This window comes from Pan paniscus, chromosome 5 (genome assembly GCF_029289425.2).
Source record: "Pan paniscus chromosome 5, NHGRI_mPanPan1-v2.0_pri, whole genome shotgun sequence".
Classification (NCBI taxonomy): domain Eukaryota; kingdom Metazoa; phylum Chordata; class Mammalia; order Primates; family Hominidae; genus Pan; species Pan paniscus.
The window spans coordinates 40,751,691-40,771,780 of record NC_073254.2 but is presented as its reverse complement, the minus strand read 5'-3'; the positions used below and the strand labels follow the sequence as shown (position 1 = coordinate 40,771,780).

General features: G+C 39.6%; 2 protein-coding genes across 3 annotated transcripts; both read left to right on the top strand.

The window, feature by feature from the left end:
• Positions 1-129: 129 nt before the first annotated feature.
• On the top strand, positions 130-10,819 carry LOC100989841 (histone H2B type 1-C/E/F/G/I). Its single transcript, XM_003804543.7, has 2 exons — positions 130-535; positions 8,860-10,819. The coding sequence occupies exon 1, from the start codon at positions 146-148 to the stop codon at positions 524-526; it is 381 nt and encodes a 126-aa protein (XP_003804591.1). The 5' UTR covers positions 130-145; the 3' UTR covers positions 527-535; positions 8,860-10,819.
• A 2,072-nt stretch (positions 10,820-12,891) lies between these two features.
• On the top strand, positions 12,892-19,356 carry H1-6 (H1.6 linker histone, cluster member). 2 transcript variants are annotated; one of them, XM_063605183.1, is made up of 2 exons: positions 12,892-13,653; positions 15,924-18,156. In XM_063605183.1, exon 2 carries the CDS (start codon positions 15,940-15,942, stop codon positions 16,519-16,521), a length of 582 nt encoding a protein of 193 aa, XP_063461253.1. In that variant the 5' UTR covers positions 12,892-13,653; positions 15,924-15,939; the 3' UTR covers positions 16,522-18,156. The 2 variants fall into 2 exon arrangements, with proteins under 2 accessions (XP_063461253.1, XP_034817479.1); XM_034961588.3 differs by lacking the exon at positions 12,892-13,653 and having other exon boundaries at positions 14,493-19,356.
• The last annotated feature ends 734 nt before the right edge of the window (positions 19,357-20,090 follow it).

The window sequence follows — 20,090 nt, the reverse complement described above, 5'->3', positions numbered from 1 at the left end:
ATTTGCATAGCTCTGCCCACGGATGACAACTCTGCAGTTTGTCTTCCAATTAACTAAGAGGTACTCTCCATCCCTCATTAGCATAAAAGCCCTATAAGTAGCAGAAATCCGCTCTTTACTTTCGACACATTTCTGGTGTTTTAAGATGCCTGAGCCAGCCAAGTCTGCTCCCGCCCCGAAGAAGGGCTCCAAGAAGGCGGTGACCAAAGCGCAGAAGAAAGATGGCAAGAAGCGCAAGCGCAGCCGCAAGGAGAGTTACTCTGTGTACGTGTACAAGGTGCTGAAGCAGGTCCATCCCGACACTGGCATCTCTTCCAAGGCCATGGGTATCATGAATTCTTTCGTTAACGACATATTTGAGCGCATCGCGGGCGAGGCTTCCCGCCTGGCGCATTACAACAAGCGCTCGACCATCACCTCCAGGGAGATCCAGACGGCCGTGCGCCTGCTGCTTCCCGGAGAGCTGGCCAAGCACGCCGTGTCGGAGGGCACCAAGGCCGTCACCAAGTACACCAGCTCCAAGTAAACATTCCAAGTAAGCGTCTTAACACCTAACCCCAAAGGCTCTTTTAAGAGCCACCCACATACCCACTAAACGAGCTGTGGCCAGACGCCAAATTTTATTTGGCGGCGGAGGGGTATTAGAATGTAGGGACTGGAGAGGGGTGGGGACAAATGTTGCAGCTTAGAGAGGGACAAAGGGTCCTGAACCCGAAAGAAGCCAGCCATTAAAAATGGGTTTGGGGTCAATTCGTTGTGCTTAAATTTAAAATGGAGACAAGCGGCCATTTTGCTAACTCGGCGTTCCCGGAAATAACCTCAAGCTCGCTTAGGTTTCAGACCCAGCTGTCTCTCCCTGTCTACGTCGCCAGGATCAACGGTTGCCGTAAAGTCATAATTTCGCCACCAGCTTCTAGCCAATAGGCTGTCCTGTCATTTTAAATATTAACCAATCGTGGGAAAGCTGTTTTGAGACTCTGATTTACATAGCGGACCGGAGTGGGAACCTGGGCAGTAACTGCCTAAGGAAGGACACCCCCTCTGTTTTAGTGGCGCACACCTTCGTAGTATACTGAAGGGTGTGTCTCCTGGGTTTCCAACTGCCCCGGTAATAGTCTTTTAACCTAATATGCGTCAGTTTTGATAACAACACTAAGGCAGTACAGAACTAAAGATGTAAGCACTGCGCCAGATGTTGCTTCATACATCTTATTCTATTCAACTGGTTTATTCAAGATTCAAATCAAATCAAATTTTGCTTGAATCCCAGTGCTCAGTCAGCCATAAATGGTGTGTTGCCTGATTGAAACTTAAAATCTCCGTAGGGGGCTTGTAACATGCAGAAAAGTTTGAAAGTTGCTTTAGGAGAAGCCAACTCTTAACTGCTGGGTAAATTGACAAGCCTTCGAACACTGAACTGAAGGCCAGTAAGGACTAGGCGCTGGGTGGGAGAATGAAGAGGAGACGCCATTAAACTTAGCACATACACTGTGTCTCCTAGAGGACCCTCCCTTCCTAGACAACTGCAGGCCGCTTTGTGGCCTGGGAAATTCCACATTCCCTTAAGTATTTTACTCATGGTCTTTTCCACGTAAAGATTTTAAGATGAAGGGTTAGACGTAGTCTACCTATCTTTTTATTCAAGTCTTGAACACGTTTTTAGCACCTAGAAGTTTGCTTTCTCCATTAAAAACCGGGAATATACAATAAATTTAGTGTTAAAGCAGATTTTTACAAACTTAAATACCATGTAATTTAGGTTACAGTTATTTAACGTAAGGACTGTGTGATTTTAAATCTGCAATTTCTTTCACACCTGGGAAATAAACTAAGGCCCGTCTTTGGTGCCAGACAAGGCCTTATACTTGAACACTGCTGTGCAATCACAGGCTGCCTTGCCTAGATAACTTATCTGAGAAATTCTGATGAGAAATGAAATTTCCAGAGTCCCTCACAAGTAAATTTATTTTTTCTTTTCTTTTTTTTTTTGAGACGAAGTTTCTCTCTTGTTTCCCAGGCTGGAGTGCAATGGCGCGATCTTGGCTCACAGCAACCTCCGCCTCCCGGGTTCAAGCCATTCTCCTGCCTCAGCCTCCGGAGTAGCTGGGATTACAGGCATGCGCCACGACACCCTGGCTAATTTTGTATTTTTAGTAGAGACGAGGTTTCTCCATGTCGGTCAGGCTGGTCTCGAACTCCGGACATCAGGTGATCTGCCCGCCTTGGCCTCCCAAAGTCCTGGGATTACAGGCTTGAGCCACCGCGCCGGGCCTAAATGGTTTTTTTTTTTCTATGCCTCTAATGGACCTGGTCACTTATTCCCATTCAGACTGACCACTCTCCTACCTGCCAACTAACTAATCAGTGTAACCAAAATCTGCAAACAAAATTCAGTATTCTTTCCCCGCCTTTTCCCCTTTCTCTTACATAAATTATGTTTTTGCCTGTGTTAGTTGAAATAATTCTATTGCTTGTTCTCTGTTCTGTACAAGTACCCAGTAAGCAAATTATTAACTTCTTGGTCATTTATTTCTGATTTTTCCACCAAGACAGTGTTTATGTGAGTCATACAATAAGAACCAACAGAAATGTGTGTCTTGGAAACAGCTTGTCTATCCCTGGACGCTTTGAGTTTTCTGTTCACTTTCCTTTGGCTTTTGCATGCTAAAAGTTTATCGTCCGCGTTTGTTTCTTGTTTTGGTTATTCTAATTGGACTTGGCTGATTAGTTGCATATTGGTGGCAGTAGTAGAATTTGATTTCTGGTTTTCTGGTCACATCATTAAGTGATTAGTCAGTGGAGAGGACAGGAAATCTGGTTTATTTATTAACCTTTTTTGGGGGTGTTTTTGTTTGAAGATGTTGATATTCTCTGTGAGGACACAGGGTTAGAGTTGGTGTTTTTCTTTCTGACTTTACATGGGATTTGATGTTTTGTGCTTGTATGCCTCTTTCCACCTTCCAAAACTTGTCTTTTTTGAGTCCAAATAGTTGTCGATATCTGCAAAACCAGTATTCCTGTGTTAAGATGATATGAATATAAAATGGCTGCCCTGTTATAACTTTTGACTTTAAGAAAGTGTTAGGACTAACAGGAGACAAAAAGGAAATCAAGGAAACCGAATGTCTGGTCTCAATAACTGCTATGCCAGAGGCTCTACAGCTTATTATTAATTTTAGTAATTTCACATTATTGCCCCTTCACGTTCTTTAAGTAAGGTTAGAGGACAGAAGAAACATAATGTTGTTACAAATTGGACTATTGAGTCAGGAAAAAAAAAGAGTGCTTTCAATATCTGAATAAAACAAAGATTTAATATTTTCTAAACCTTAACGAGTTTATTGTAAGGAATGTGATGCTGGAAACTAGGAAACTAGAATTTTCTTCTAAACTGAGAATCAGAATTATTCATATTCTCATCAGTGGTGCCACCTGAGGGACTTCTGATCTTAATTACATACTTTTATTTCTTTAACTGATCAACATGCTAAATAGATAACCTATGGCTCTGTTTTTACCCACTTTAAATTCTGTTCTATTAGCACGGTTAGCTTTCCTAATTGGCAATAAGATTGAGACTATCTTTTTTTTTTTTTTGAGACAGAATTTTGCTCTGTGGCCCAGGCTGGGGTGCAGTGGCACAATCTCGGCTCACTGCAACCTCTGCCTCCAGGGTTCTAGCAATTCTCCTGCCTCAGCCTCCCCAGTAGCTGGGATTACAGGTGCACCACCACGCCTGGCTAATTTGTGCATTTTTAGTAGAGATGGGGTTTCGCCATGTTGGCCAAACTGGTCTCGAACTCAGGTGATCCACCTCGGCCTCCCAAAGTGATGAGATTACAGGCGTGAGCCACCGTGCCCAGAAAAGACTATCTTATTTTATGAATTTAAATAATTGTGAAATTATCCACTTAAGGGAATTAATAAATTATAATGTAATCTTAAATTTCAGTTGGCTTACATAAAGACTTAAAATACATCAATTTAAATAAAAACTCATTTGTCTAAAAAAAAATCAAAAATTTTCCTTGTGCTTTAAATGTGCTACCTCTTTAAGTTCTAATTAAGAGAAAAAAAGTTTAACTGTGAGTTTCATTAGTGGTCTTAGTTAACAGCTTAAAGTATTTTGTAAAAAAAATACTTCACAATTTTTAAATAACTTAAAAATATTAATACCTCTTTTATTAGGTTTTTTTAATAGGGAAAATATATAATACATCTAATCAAGATTATTTTTTGGACAAATTGGCTTAATAATTTCATTTTAAAAATGGCTTCTTTATTCTTATACTGTAAAAATAATGTTAGCAGAATATTATAGTATACACAAGTTTAGGGTTCATATTCTAAAAAACAAAAACAAAAGCTAATTTAACTTGCATTTACTAAATTTCTTCCACTAGTTGTACTGGTTACATGAGTTAACATCACTTTATTTATTATTCTAAAATTGTAAATTATTCATTGAACCAAATTAAATGATAATAGATAATGTCATTTTTAAAAATGGAATTAAATTTTATGTTACTAATTATAAGGATTCTATGTGTGAGCTTAAGTACTGAGTTCACAGTGTATGATAACTTTAAGAATTTAGGTGAATATTATTAAATTGAGTAAATTAATGCTCAATCTTTGGATACCTGGACAATTTCTAAATTGGAGGGTACAAAATACAAATCACAAGAAACAGTGTAGTTTTATGCAAATAACATTTTTACACAGTTTAGAATAACCATTGATAAACAGATAAGAGAACATATGATTGCCTTAGAATAGATACTGTTGCTTTCGCCACTTTAGATTTGTAAATCACGTACTGTATACGTGTGGGCGTAGAGGACCATGCAGGTTTTGGATGACTGCCTCTGTTTTTGTCATGCCTATGCGGGAACACAATTGCCTGCTTTGTTTAAGGGCTATGGTTAATCCAAACAGCTCTGACTCTATCAAGTACTATAGCTACAGAGAAACACAAGTAAGCATTCAAGATAATGACTACCTTGAGCCTTTACTTATTTAAAAAGTTGTTACTGTTTGTTAATGTGGTACATTCAATTTACTATGGATTGTCACTCTAAGACTTCAATCTTTTTCTTATTTTTATATAGCCATGATTTATATTCATATCTTAATGTAATAACCAGTCTTCTCTGACAACATTATAACAATGCTGGAACCTCCATTTTCAGTACTTCAAACAACAAATACTGCTTTTATACTTCCGAGCAGATGGATATGTGCTTCCCAGTGTAAACACATTTGGAATCTCACTGAGAAATACACTATCACTAAAAATACAGTTCTGAGATTCATTAAAAGACCTCCAGAATTCTGGAAGTAGGAAGTTTCCTCTTCAAAGTCTACAGAGGAAGATGAGGTCTGAAATAGACAGCTTCTTCCTTCTTTTACCTGTGGTATTATTCTGTTTTGTCCTTTTCTCCATTATCTGTCTCCAGTGATGAAATTTTGATCTGGCCCTCCCAAGTATTAAAAAACAAGCAAATAAACAAATCTCAGTTATATTTTACTAAGATATTGGCATGCTAACTTTTTGCAGGTTTGTAACAAGGACCTTTATAACTTGACTAAAAGTTCCTAAATAAGAATATTTACTAGAAAATTTATTTCTGCCTGTGGCCCACATTTGAGTCAAAATAATCAATTAGGAAAAATGAACTTGTTTAACTAAAGTTGACCAAACTGATCTTTGAGACCTATTCATCTAAGACAAGCCAATTAAATTCTTGGAGACAATTTGTACTTTAAGGAATTCTTATAATATTTGTAATTACCCTCATAACTTTTTTTTTGCCCTACTTCTGTGCTTCTCTAATATGCAGATTATTAAATGTTGTTACAAAGCCATTGTCAAAAAAACAAAAAACTAAACAAACTCACATGGTTAGACTTGTTCCTTTATGAGATATTTTTACCAAAAATGGAGGAGTTGAAAAACTCTGGTGCCAGAGATCGTGAAGACATGGCCTACCTAACATGGAAATGTTGGTTGTCAGTGGAAAATACTACACAGAGATAGCCATAGTGCTGCACAGCCAATCTTAAGTGTTTCTAGAGAATCACTAATTGTTTTCTTTTAACATTCTTGGTTTATACAAGAAGAGAGTATCCATACTAAACTCTTTTCTACTGAAAATAATGTGCAAACATAACATCCTATTCCTAGACAGTTTGTAGTTTTTTCTCCCATTTCTATTTTATAAATCATCTTTTTAAAATACTTTGTTGAGTGAGATCAGTCCATTGCTTGATATACCTTGAGCACAAGTAAATAGTATGCCAAAAATTAAATGTCTTTCAGTCACAGTTTGACAAACTCAACTACCCTGAGCCTATAGAGTGGTAATAATTGCCCTACTCATAAAGATGGGGTGAAGATTAAATGAAATAGCACCTATAGAACACTAGTTCCAGACGTGGTATCATGCTAGTAAAATGGCTGCACAGCACTGCTCAGTGATGACAAAAAGTGAAGCCTCTGGAGACAGACTCCAAGTTTGACTCCCAGATCACCACATATAAGATGTGGGAGTCTGAGGCAGGTCATTTAATCTCTCTGTGCATTAGTATCCTTCTCTATACCTTTGCGGTGATGGTAATAGCACCTACCTTCTAGAAGTATGTGAAGATTAAAGATCCTTAATGCATATAAACCACTGTGTTTACTGCTGTTTGACAAATTTTATTTATAACCATCTTTACGCTCCTAAAAGGACTTGAAGCAGCTTATGACTGAAGACTTTGGTAGGAGTTGGCCTTCTATAAATTATAAGAATTTCATAAATTATTTGATATGAAAATGCCAGTTGATCATAATATGTTTACCGGGGTCCAACAGGTTGAGAAAAAATACACTTTTTTTCCCTGAATATATGAAATTAGCTCTCTAGGCATATTCCTAAGGACTTAAAGAATGATAACTATCATTTCTCTTAAATCTTCCAGATTTGGAAGGATATATATATTCAGCACATTGACAGACAATCCCAGTAGTCCTAAATTAAAAGACATTAAAAATTAGTGAAACTTTTCCTACCTTTAGCCTGTGTAATCCTGGATGACCAAGCATAAAATTAAATTGAGTAGAGTATACCACTGTAACATTTCCTGAAAGGTATTCTAGGCTCTGAGTAATTTCTTTGGGGTCTGAAGATCAGTTTGACATATCCTCAAGTATCATGAGTTCATTATAATTAAGAAAAAGGGAGTAAATCTGGAGAATGAGCCACTTTCTTACTACTCCTTGACCTCAGTTCTTTTTTTCAGAGACAGGGTCTCACTTTGTTGCCCAGGCTGCCAGGCTGGAGTGTAGTGGTGCAATCGCATCTCATTGTAACCTCCACCTTCTGGGCTGAAGCCATCCTCCTGCCTCAGCATCCTGAGTATCTGGAACCACAGCAGGTGCACACCACCATGCCAAGCTAATTTTTTAAAAAGTTTTTTGTAGAGATGGGGTCTTACTATGTTGCCCAGGCTGGTCTCAAACTCCTGGGCTTAAGTGATCCTCCTGCCTCAGCCTCCCAAATTGTTGGGATTACTAGCATGAGTCACTGTACCCCGCCCCACTTCAGTTCTGAGGAGGAAAAAATATGTAATAATAATGGGACTTTGGTTTGCTGATTTAAAGATTCATGTAACCTTATCATCCAATGTGCAATTTGTAGAATAATTAATAGAGACATCTGGTCTCATGTTTCTACAGTTGCTCATGCCTTGATAGTAGATCTCCTTGCTGCTGGCTCAGAAGGGTAAAAGAGCAGAAATGATGGGGCTTCTCTCATTCTATGAGGAAATAGACCTATGTAGAGGAGGCTACCTGTGTTAAAACCTTATCCTCATCACTTAAAATTCTAGGCTTATTCTCTGACCATATCAAGTTTTCAAATGGTAAAAGAATTGGATTCAAGAGAAATATGAATAAACTTTTGTTTTCACTTTTCTCCCTCCTCTCCCCCAATTCTCCCTTCCTTTATTTTCTTGTCCTTAGTTTTCTTTTCACTTTTTTGTCTACTATTATTGGCCCAAACTCAGCTGTAGGCTAGAACAAAAAAAAAATTGAAAATTAAAATGTGCCCCTTTTGTTGTTAGACTTGCTTAAACAATTGGGGTAATGAACCTTGGACACTAGATTTTAAAACACACACATTTGAGCTTCAGTGCACTGAAATAAATATATTTTTAACAATTAAAAAATAAAATTGCATGTTTAAAAAATCTGCAGAGAACAATACACGTTCTGAGATCTTGAATGGAAGGAAAACTGCTAGCCTCAAGAGTGGATCAAAGATGCTCAGCAGGCAACAGAGTAAGAGCATGTTGGAGGGTTTAGAGAGAGTGCTCAGGGTTCTAGGCTCTAAAAATCAGACAGTCCCCACGGCCTGGCCTTCATCGCTGTATCTTCTTTATGAAAAACACTAAGTCTTTTTCCTCGCTGGATAAATTTTTATCCTTCAAGTTTAGATCAAATGGAACTTTAGGACACTGACTAGGTTACATTCATCTTTTAAGAGCGTACAGACATTCAAGGGCTAGAGGATGTGGGTTTACTGCACAGGCTCATTATCCAACAGCTGTGCTACCTGGGAAACTTAACCTCTCTGTGCCTTAATTTCCTCATCTATAACGCAGGGAGAATGACAGTAGGTATCTCATAAGGTTGTTGGAACAACTAAATGCATTGGTATCTATTGTGTAAAGTGCTTAAAACACTGCCTGGCACAGAGCAAACATCCAGTGAACTTTAGCCATCATCATTATCATTGTTCTCAGAGTCAAATACAATATCTCATATCTGATAAATTACAGAAGTGAATCAATCACTCTCTCTCTTTTCTCCAGGGGGAGACAACAGCTTTAGACATATCTTTTCCAACAGTCGTCACTGCTGGACACTGTTTCATCTTGCAAATAAACCAATGAAAATGAGTGATCCTAGAAGAAGATAAATGGAGGTATTTTGAACAATCAAAGAAGGACAAATGAACACCTGGCTGAGAAAAATTAGCTCTTTTTTTCTATGCATAAAACTATTAAAATATTCTTCATAGAAATTTATGACACGGGAAACAAAGACAAAATTAAAATAACTCCTAGTATCTCCTATTCTTTTTATATGTATATCATATATACTCATTCATATATACATATATCTCACATCATGTATCATATATAAAATAAATTTAGGTGTCATGATATATATTTAGATAAATATACTTAGAAACTTTTTTATGGATGTATAATTTATGGATGTATTGATAATTATGTATTTGTTATTGACTACTTCAATTGATTCCCATTTTTATGCATTATATTATAGATTATATAGCTCACACATCTTTGTACATAAATCTTTGTTCAAATATTATTTCCTAAGGATAGACTTCATGAAGTGGAAATACTAAATCAAAAGTGAAAAACATTTTCTAAGGTTCTTAACATATACATTGCCAAATTGCTATTCAGGATCATACCAATTTATAATCCCAACATAATATGGAAATTCCTGTTTTATAGCACTCATATTTACAATAAATTTTAAAAATCATTGTTAACCTAATAGTCCCTCAAAAGAAAAAAAAATTGAAATTACATTATTTTAATGACTCTATTAGTGAGGGTCATTCTTCCCATGTTTCTTGTTAGCCATGACCCTATAAGAAATAAACTGCACTGCAAAATGATAAACATGATATCAATCATTACATGGGAAGGCACTATATAAAGAATAATACCTTAGGTTAAGGCCACATAAATATTTATCAGGTGCCTTTTCTGCGGAGGACTCTGAAGGGATACTAAACTGCATTTAGCTGCATGCAACTGAAACTACTTTTACCTACATTGTCTCTTATAAACATTATAACCACTCTTTGAGAAAGTGTTTACTATGGACTGAATTGTCTCCCCATCCCCCCAAATTCATATATTGAAGCCATAAACCCCAATATGACTCTATTCCTAGACAGGACTTACAAGAGGTAATTAAGGTTAAATGAGGTCATTAGGATGGGTTCCTAACTGGATAGGATTGGTGGCCTTATAAGAAGAGGAAGATTCTGCACTTGGTCTTCCAAATTAAATAATTTATTTAAAAGAAAAAAAAAAGAGGAAGAGAGGGAGCTCTGCACATATACTGAGGAAAGGCTATGTGAGCTCTCACAGTGAGAAGGTAGCACTCTACAAGCCAGCAAGAGAGCCCTCACCAGAATCCAGCCATGCTATACCCTGCTCTGAGACTTCCAGCCTCCAGAACTGTGATAAAATTTTGTTGTTTAAACCACACAATCTATGGTATTTTGTTATGGCAGCCCAAGCCAACAAAGACAGCATCATTGCTGTCACTTACAGACAAGAAAACTAAGACTAGGAGAGAGAAAAGTTAAACTTGTCCAAGGTCACAAAAGCCAGAAACAAGTGAGGTGAGAAGTTGACCTTGTTCTCCTCAATCCAAGGCCAGGACTCCTCCACTCCACATGTAGATAGCCACCTCACAGTCAACAGCCAAATGTCCACACCCCAGAGTCAGCATTAGACCAAGATGTCTTACCAGGAGACAAATGCCTCATCTTGAATAAATATGTTCTAACAACTTACCCATGTAAAACATTGAATCTCATGAAAAACAAAAATGCAAAGTATGTAGAAAACTATGTTTACCACTTAACTGACAGTGATACAAAGCTTAATGATATCCTTATAGTCTTGGAGGGGTTTGTATATGTGGTGAAACAGGTGCTCACGCACTGCTGATAGACTGTAAATTGGTCCTAGAGAGAAAAATAAATAAACTGGAAGGAGATATGCTGTATGTTTACTTTTTTCATGGAAACATATGATATATCTGGAAATTCGATTGACCATGCATCTGTTTCTTCAATGGGTATGCACAGTTGAGCTGTTCCCATGCACCAGGCACTGTAATGGGACAACTGCACATGACAGTCAAAAATCTCAGTCTCATGAAGTCGACATGCTCATGGAGAGGTGCCACCCACTAAACTAATATTTGTATATCAATTATGGATACATTGGGCCACATTTTACAGAAATTCACTTACAGTGGGTTACCAGAAGGGATTTTTTTTCTTGATTGGCAAGAAGGCTAGGCTGTTTTGTTGGGGGCTGGCAGGAGCTGTCTAGGCTGCCCAAGTATGCAGGTCTCCTCTATCATCCTGTGTTAACCATCTTCCATGTATCTTTCAACCTCATGGTCATCTGCAGCATGTCTAGGGGTCATATCTATGTTCCATGCAGGAAAAAAGGGTAAAGGCAAAGGGAAGTAGGCATGTACCATCTTAATGCACACCTTGGGTTTCAGAAAATTTAAGAAGAAAGACTTTCTGCTTTTCTCTGACTATTCTGTATTCTGGATTACAACGCAACAGAAACGTCACCTTAAATTCTAATGTTTTTCTCTCCTTGCTTTCAAAAACTGACTCATTAACCTCCACGTGGCTTGGAAAAATTATTTCAGTCATCCAGTAATGAGCTGTTCATAGAAATGTTTTGGACATCAAGTCTGTGTTGTTAGCATTATACATGTTAAGCATAGAATAAAAAACAACATGATGTGGGTACATTTCTTTACTTACATATAAGTACTTATATACTTATAGCTGAAAAGAGAGGTTGAAATGTCAGGTGGAACAGAAATAAGATTACCTAGATGTTTCTCCTATGGGTGATTTTCAGCTATGCTAATCTTTCTTCCAGGTCAGGTACTTCCAGAACTTCCTAATTAAATGGTGGCCCTGATCTTAGTTCCTGTCTCCTCTTAGACATTTTCCAGGACTACAGAAGATGTGCAGTTTATAAATGAGTAGCAGAAACCTACTGAACAAATTATTCAGGCTCATCTGAACAGAGAGGACACCCTCTCTGCTATACTCTCTCAGTGATTTCCCTGCCTTGGGGTCAATTATTGTCTTGGACATTGATTTAAGCACATAATAATTGTTGTCATTGCTTATGTTTGGATTTCATCTCCCAAAATAGATGGTAAGTTCTTTAGTTTAGAGACCAAGTAATACTTAAAAAAAAATTTTGTGTGTGTGTGTGTTTTTTCTGTGTCTCTCAGCCCTGTAATAGCATCGTACTTACACTTGTTAGATTTTTAGAGACAACTTTTACAAAACATGGAATTATCTACATACCCTTTCTACAAAACAGACAAATTAAATACTCAGTAGTTGAACCAAAAAAAGCAGTTCAAATAAAATACTTGAAAATGAAGAAATCATTTGAACAGAGTTAAAGTTAATCGTAAAATAATGTCTGTAAAAATTATTGCCAGTCAAATATAAAGTTCAAAAATAGTGCTTGAAAAAGGAAGAATCATATGAAAAGGGAGTACTCATTTTAAAAATGTTAGATATCAGGAAAAGCCAAGAAGTGAGTATGGTAAGAGTGCTGTCAAGTGAAACCCTGCTAATCTCACTGAACATGTAAAAATCTGTAGATGCCTTTATTTTATTCACTCACACACATATGTAGAAAGAGAAATATATGGTAAACATTAAAAAAACCAAATTAGAATGTAAAATTAATACTTTAAAAAATGGGCTGTATACTTTTCTTATCACCGGAGATAAGAATTTATTATTTTTTAAAAAAAGTTATTTTCTCTGTGACTGTTTCCATGACTTTGCTACTTAGAAGTTAGAGATGCCAAAGTTTATCTAAGAAAATGTTTATGGAAATATTATTTCAATAATGAATGTTTAGAAGACTGAATTTCCTGACTGGGCACAGTGGCTCATGCCTGTAATCCCAGCACTTTGAGAGGCTGAAGAAGGAGGATTGCTTGAGTCCGGGAGTTCAAGACCATCCTGGGCAACACAGCGAGACCCTGCAGCAAAGTAAAAAGAAAAAAGAATTGAAAAAGGAAGACTGAATTTCCTTTGGGCAAGTCATGTGACATTCCTGTGCCTCAGTTTCTTCATCTATAAAGTTAATTCCTACATTTTTGGGGAAGGGGGAGAAAAAGGATAGTGACTGGCACAGAAGAAGCACTATATACTATATATATGTGGATATCATTTGTTTTTATGGTACCATTTTAGCTATCTAATGCAAAATATGAATCTTTTTTTTCTGGGTCTTAAATTATGGAATGTAAGAATTTTCTAAATTCTCTAATTTTGTGTTAGTTTTAAAGCAATGGAGTAACATATCTGTCAACTTGTAAATATAAGGATCAACCTGATCCACAATTTGACCCCTAGCCACTAATATTTAATAGTACAACACTCAGAAATTATCAAAGGTCAGAGAAGCCAAACAAATGTAAAAACATACAGGTGCTCAGAAAGATGCACCTGTAATCTCTCTAAGGAGAAATATTTTCCAAACTGAGTGACACGGTGCTTTAGTGAGTTGTGAAATCAATCTCATGATTTCCAACCTAGTGTTCTTTTAAAAATGAACTAGTCCACAGTAGAATATACTAAAGTGCTGGTGCTTAAGATAGTATTGTTTTCTGGAAAAAAAAAAAATTTTTTTTTTTTTTTTTGAGACAGGGTCTCGCTCTTGCCCAGGCTGAAGTGCAGTGGCACAATCATGCTCACTGCAGCCTTGACATCCTGGGCCCAAGTGATTCTCCCACCTCAGCCTTTTGAGTAACTGGGACCACAGGTACGTGCCACCACACCCAGGTAATTTTTTAATTGTAGAGACAGGGTCTTGCTATGTGCTTAGGCTGGCCTTGAACTCCTGGGCTCTAGTGATCCACTAGCCTCAGCCTCCCAAATTTATGGGATTATAGGCATGAGCCACCTTACCTGGCCTGTTCCCTGAATTTTTTTTTCTTTCAGGTGTTTGTGCATATGTGTGTGTGTATGGGTATAACAGAGAGACAGAGAGAAAGAAGCTTTTCTATCTCACTTTGCAATCAGAAGTTTGAAGTCTTATCTTTTGGCTTTTGTTTCAGAAATATTTCAAATGTAGACTCTCTCCTTTACCACACTGTCCCCTTAGGCAAGGTCTTTGCCATTTTTCTGAGACTATTGCAACAGACTCCCAACTTCTGACTGTGGGCCCTTCTCAAAAATGATTGTTTATGCAATAAATCTAAACCCAAGACAACTACAACAATACAACAAATTCTCTGCTTAAAAACTTCCAATGTCTGCCGGGCGCGGCGGCTCACGCATGTATTCCCAGCACTTTGGAGGCAGAGGCGGGCAGATCACTTGAGGTGGGGAGTTCGAGACTAGCCTGGCCAACATGATGAGACCCCATCTCTACTAAAAATACAAAAAATTAGCCAGGCATGGTGGTGGGCGCCTATAATCCCAGCTAATTGGGAGGCTGAGGCAGGAGAATTGCCTGAACCTGGGAGGTGGAGGTTGCACTGAGCCAAGATCACACCATTGCACTCCAGCCTGGGCAACAAGAGCAAAACTCTGTCTCAAACCAAACCAAAACAAAACTTCTAATATCTACCAAATGTTTCACACAAGTATTTGGGGATCTTCACAAATGGCCCTTATGGAGTTTTCCTTTGCTGAGACCCTATGCTCTGGCCACACTAAACTCATTCAGCATCCCAGAAAGGCCTCAGCCTTTGTGAGCAAGCTCTTATCTCCAGGCCTCTCACAAAGACCTGTTCCAGTAGAAGCTCAGGGGAGCACACTGGACATTATTCCAACAACCCTTTCCCCACAGCTATGCAGCCAAATCTTCCAGCTCAGTTAATTAATTAAGCAATTCAGAGATGAGGGTCTGCCCAGGCTGGAGTGCAGTAGCTGCGACCTCAAGCTCCTGGGCTCTAAGTGATCCTCTTCAGTCTACCCAGAAGCTGGGACTGCAGGCATGTGCCACCACACCCAGCTAATTTTTTTTTTTTTCAGTAGGGACCAGGCCAACCTAGTCTTGAACTCCTGGCCTCCAGCCTTCCGAAGTGCTGGGATTACAGGCATGAACCACTGCGCCCAGCCAACCCGCCCAGTCTTGTTAGACATGGGGTCTGTAGTTTCTAGTAGGTTCTTGAGTCTAGGGTTCCTACTTCATGTTTTATAGTTAATTTAGGGGAGGGACTGTGTCTGTTTATCTGGGGATGTAGGGGCGGGCAGGGGGATAGAGGGGACTTCAATTAATGAAACCAGAAGCAAAACTCAGTTGAGGACACCGGTCATGAGAGTGGCCTGATTATGGCCAATCTTACATAATGTGTGAGATCTTGATATTACCCCATCCTTGAGAGTCCTCTATAAAGCTACAGGGACTTGGGAGCACCTTTAATTACAGACAACCCATGTTCCTGTGGATTATGGTTTATTAGATTGCACATGCCTAAATAAAGACATCCTCTGCAGTCTTTTGACAATTCTATAAGCATCTTCTGACTCCGCAATTAGACAGCTAAGAGATCTGTGTTACTTCCCTCACATATATAAATAATTTTAAATAAAAATCATGGCGTGAATAATTTCTTTCCTCTACCGATTTGAAGCTATCCATTTGGAAGACCACTCTGAAGAGATGAAATAAGTCTTCTGCCAAAGATTACTTATTAATTTACAAGGAAAAGGGGAAGTTTTGTTCCTCTCCGTGAATTTGATTGAAAATCGAGGGCTTTCTCGAATAGTTTTGGCATCCAGGGTCATTTTTCATTAAAAAGAGAAAAGTCATGTCAAATATGAATTTCCGCAGATTATTCAGCACTAGACTCTGGGAGATTCTGTAAAGAGGGGTTTTGTTATAGTCAACTTTTCCGGGTAAAACAAACACAAATACTCCTCCTCCAAGGGGCGGGGGCGGTGCCTAGGTGATGCACCAATCACAGCGCGCCCTACCCTATATAAGGCCCCGAGGCCGCCGGGGTGTTTTATGCTTTTCGCTGGTTATTACATCTTGCGTTTCTCTGTTGTTATGTCTGAAACCGTGCCTGCGGCTTCTGCCAGTGCTGTTCCAGCCGCTATGGAGAAACTTCCAACCAAGAAGCGAGGGAGGAAGCCGGCTGGCTTGACAAGTGCAAGTCGCAAAGCGCCGAACCTCTCTGTGTCCAAGTTGATCACCGAGGCCCTTTCAGTGTCACAGGAACGAGTAGGTATGTCTTTGGTTGCGCTCAAGAAGGCATTGGCCGCTGCTGGCTACGACGTAGAGAAGAATAACAGCCGCATCAAACTGTCCCTCAAGAGCTTAGTGAACAAGGGAATTCTGGTGCAAACCAGGGGTACTGGTGCTTCCGGTTCCTTTAAGCTTAGTAAGAAGGTGATTCCTAAATCTACCAGAAGCAAGGCTAAAAAGTCAGTTTCTGCCAAGACCAAGAAGCTGGTTTTATCCAGGGACTCCAAGTCACCAAAGACTGCTAAAACCAATAAGAGAGCCAAGAAGCCGAGAGCGACAGCTCCTAAAAAAGCTGTTAGGAGCGGGAGAAAGGCTAAAGGAGCCAAGGGTAGTAAGCAACAGCAGAAGAGCCCAGTGAAGGCAAGGGCTTCGAAGTCAAAATTGACCCAACATCATGAAGTTAATGTTAGAAAGGCCACATCTAAGAAGTAAAGAGCTTTCCGGGAGGCCAATTTGGAAAGAACCCAAAGGCTCTTTTAAGAGCCACCCACATTATTTTAAGATGGCGTAACACTGGAAACAAGTTTCTGTGACAGTTATCTATAGGTTTAAGTTGTGATGCAGCTAAGTTGAAAAGTCTTGAGATTGGAGGATTAATTCAGGCCAGGCTTCAAGACCATCCTGGGCAACATAGCCAGACTACCATCTATACCAGGGGTCCTCATTCCCCCGGCCACCGACCGGTAACCGGTCCCTGTCCATGGCACGTTACGAATTGAGCCGCACAGCTGAGGGGTGAGCGAACATTAACCAACTGAGCTCCACCGCCCGTCAGGTTAGCTGCAGCATTAGATTCTCATAAGCTCAAACTGTATTGTGAACGGCACATGCAAGGGATCTAGGTTTCAGGCTCCTTGTGACAATCTAATGCCTGATGATCTGAGGTTGGAGCAGTTTTAGTCCGGAAATCATTGCTCCCAGCCCCTGCACCCCCTGGTCCGTGGTATAATTGTCTTACACAAAACCGGTCTCTGGTGTCAAAAAGGTTGGAGACTACTGGTTTTACAAAAAAGTAAATTAGTCAAGCATGGTTGGCATGCTCCCTTAGTCCCTGCACCCAGGCGTTTAAGGATACAGTGAGCTATGATGGTGCTACCTCACTCCAGCCTGGGTGACAGCGAGTCAGACGTTGTCTCAAAACTTTAAAAAAAAAAAAAAGTTAAAACAGAAAAAGGGCTTCTTGTCAGAGACTGCCGTATATCTAGAGGTCCAGGAACTAAAAAGTCTGATGTCCAATCCTGAAAAGCTCGATGGTGCACTAGAGGAGGCTTTTACATGTAAGAGCATCTAAGTTCTGGAAATGCCAGTGTCAGGGAAGGGAAGTGGAGAGCAATTTGGCATCCAAACATAACTTGCTGATACTTTTTTTTTTTTTTTAACACAAGTACTACATTCTAGTCTTTCTGTGGTGTCATTGTAACTATTGTTTCTTAATATGCTATCCACTGACTTCAAGGGATCAATAAATAGGAATCAAGATGTCCCAGAATATGGATTAGGGGAGTTTTTTTGTTTGTTTTTTTTTTTTTTCATCTATTCATTATCCTGTAGCTGAAATTTAGAATTTTCTTCCATTGTGTGTGACTGATAGAAATAACAAATTTGTAGGTTATAGTTGTTGCAAGAATCTGGAAATCGTGCTTGCTTATTTCCGAAGTACTATTAGGTATATCAACAAAAACACACATATTACGGTCAAGTGGTTTGATAATTATTTTAATATTATTCGTCTAATACAATTGTAACCCTATGAATTACTTTAAGTATCTTATTTATGAAAAGAATCTGTAAGTTTCATCAGACTACCAGAGCATTCCGAAGACTGAAAAATTTTAAGAATCCAAACCTTAATGGAAATGTTGGAGGCTGCCCAATTAGGTTCTGAATTCAACCTTCCTGAATCCACAAACTTGTTTTAACTCTCGGTCTGAGGTAAACTACGTTTCTCTTTAAACAAACATAGTTTAATTTTCCTTTGATTTTTGATTTAGTATTCTTACCGATCATCATAAATAACCAATGCTAATGTTAGTCTACTTTGGACCATGGTATTTCGAGAAACTTTGAACAAAGTCCCCTGCAAAACTATGCATTGCATTATTTCACATACATTTATGTTTTCCAGACGGTTCAATAGTACCTCACTTTTCTGAACTTATTTGTATAGTTTGGCATCTTTTTAAAAATTGTGTCTTATAATGAAAGGTTGTAAACATTATGTTTTAAATTTGTATAGATAAAATCAACCACAGACCTTTCCTTGCTTGGATGTAATTGCCATTGTTTCCCAATGAGTTCGGAATTACTAGGATTGTGCAAAAATATGCCTCACTTGCCTGACATAGCAGAGAGCCATTTTGTCTAAATGCTGTGCCCAGCAATGGACTGTCGCCAGATTCTCATCACATACAGTGAGGATGAACAACTGGCCTCTCCCAGCAGCTGGCCGGTCTCTCAATAATATGGGACTCCCTCAAGATGGCTTCCTGCACCTTTGCTCCTCTAGCCTTGTATGTATACAAGGCTAGCATGCCTGGCATACATAAGGTTAAAAACAAAATCAACAAGTTATGGTTCTTCCTCCAGTTCTGGGGATTATTAGACCACTTTTTTTGTTTGTTTGTTTTGGATGGAGCCTCGCTCTGTCACCCAGGCTAGAGTGCAGTGGCACAATCTCGGCTCACTGCAACCTCCGCCTCCTGGGTTCAAGCAGTTCTCTGGCTCAGCCTCCTACGTAGCTGGGATTACAGGTGCCCGCCACCACGCCCGGCTAATTTTTGTATTTTTAGTAGACGGGGTTTCACCATCTTGGCCAGGCTGGTCTTGAACGCCTGACCTCGTGATCCACCCACCTTGGCCTACCAAACTGCTGGGAATACAGGCGTGAGCCACCGCGCCCGGGCTTAGATTTGTTTTGGCCAATAGGACAACAGCCACAGAACCCTCCGCAAATGAGAGCTTGTCCCTAAAGATGCTTTATTTACATAGCTGTGTGCCACATGAGCCAAAAGGTGATAACCTTTGTTCAACACGCGCCTCCAGCCCTTCGGTTAAGTCCAAAGTACCATTCTTAGAATGCTCTAAAATACATAATTTTTTTTTTTTTTTTTTTTTTTTTTTTGAGGAGTCTCGCTCTGTCGCCCAGGCTGGAGGGGAGTGGCGCGATCTCGGCTCACTGCAATCTCTGCTTCCGGGCTAGCTGGGCCTACAGATGCAGACCACCACGCCCGGCTAAGTTTTGTATTTTTTTTGGTAGAGAGAGGGTTTCACCATTTTGGCCAGGCTGGTCTCGGATTCTTGATCTCAAGTGATACACTCGCTTTGGCCTCCCAAAGTGCTGGGATTACAGTCGTGAGCCACTGCGGCCAGCAAAATGCTTTTTGTGGAGCCAATCACTTTATTAGCGCTTACCTCTCTATGCCTACTTTATGCTTTGAAATTTTGTTACAGTGTGGTCGGTCATGGCAAACACAATTCATTCTTATGCAGGCTATCACGGTTATTTCTGTCATCCAAACTCATTCTCGCAACGCATTTCAGCTCTTTAAACGACTTTGTGAGCGGCCCTGAAAAGGGCCTTTGGGTTTTTGTTTTTTGAAGTTCTCAGGAGACCGCGTATTCTTAGATTCAGCCGCCGAAGCCATACAGAGTGCGCCCCTGACGTTTTAGGGCATATACTACATCCATGGCTGTGACAGTTTTGCGCTTGGCGTGCTCCGTATAGGTGACGGCGTCTCGAATAACGTTCTCTAAGAAAACCTTAAGCACACCTCGAGTCTCCTCATAGATAAGACCGGAAATGCGCTTGACGCCACCGCGCCGAGCCAAACGGCGAATAGCCGGTTTTGTAATGCCCTGGATGTTATCCCGGAGCACCTTACGATGGCGCTTAGCACCACCCTTCCCCAAACCTTTTCCGCCTTTGCCGCGACCAGACATGATTCCTATCGCAGTGGAAGCTATGAACTGAAACAGTTCCTTAAATACAAACTTGGCGGACC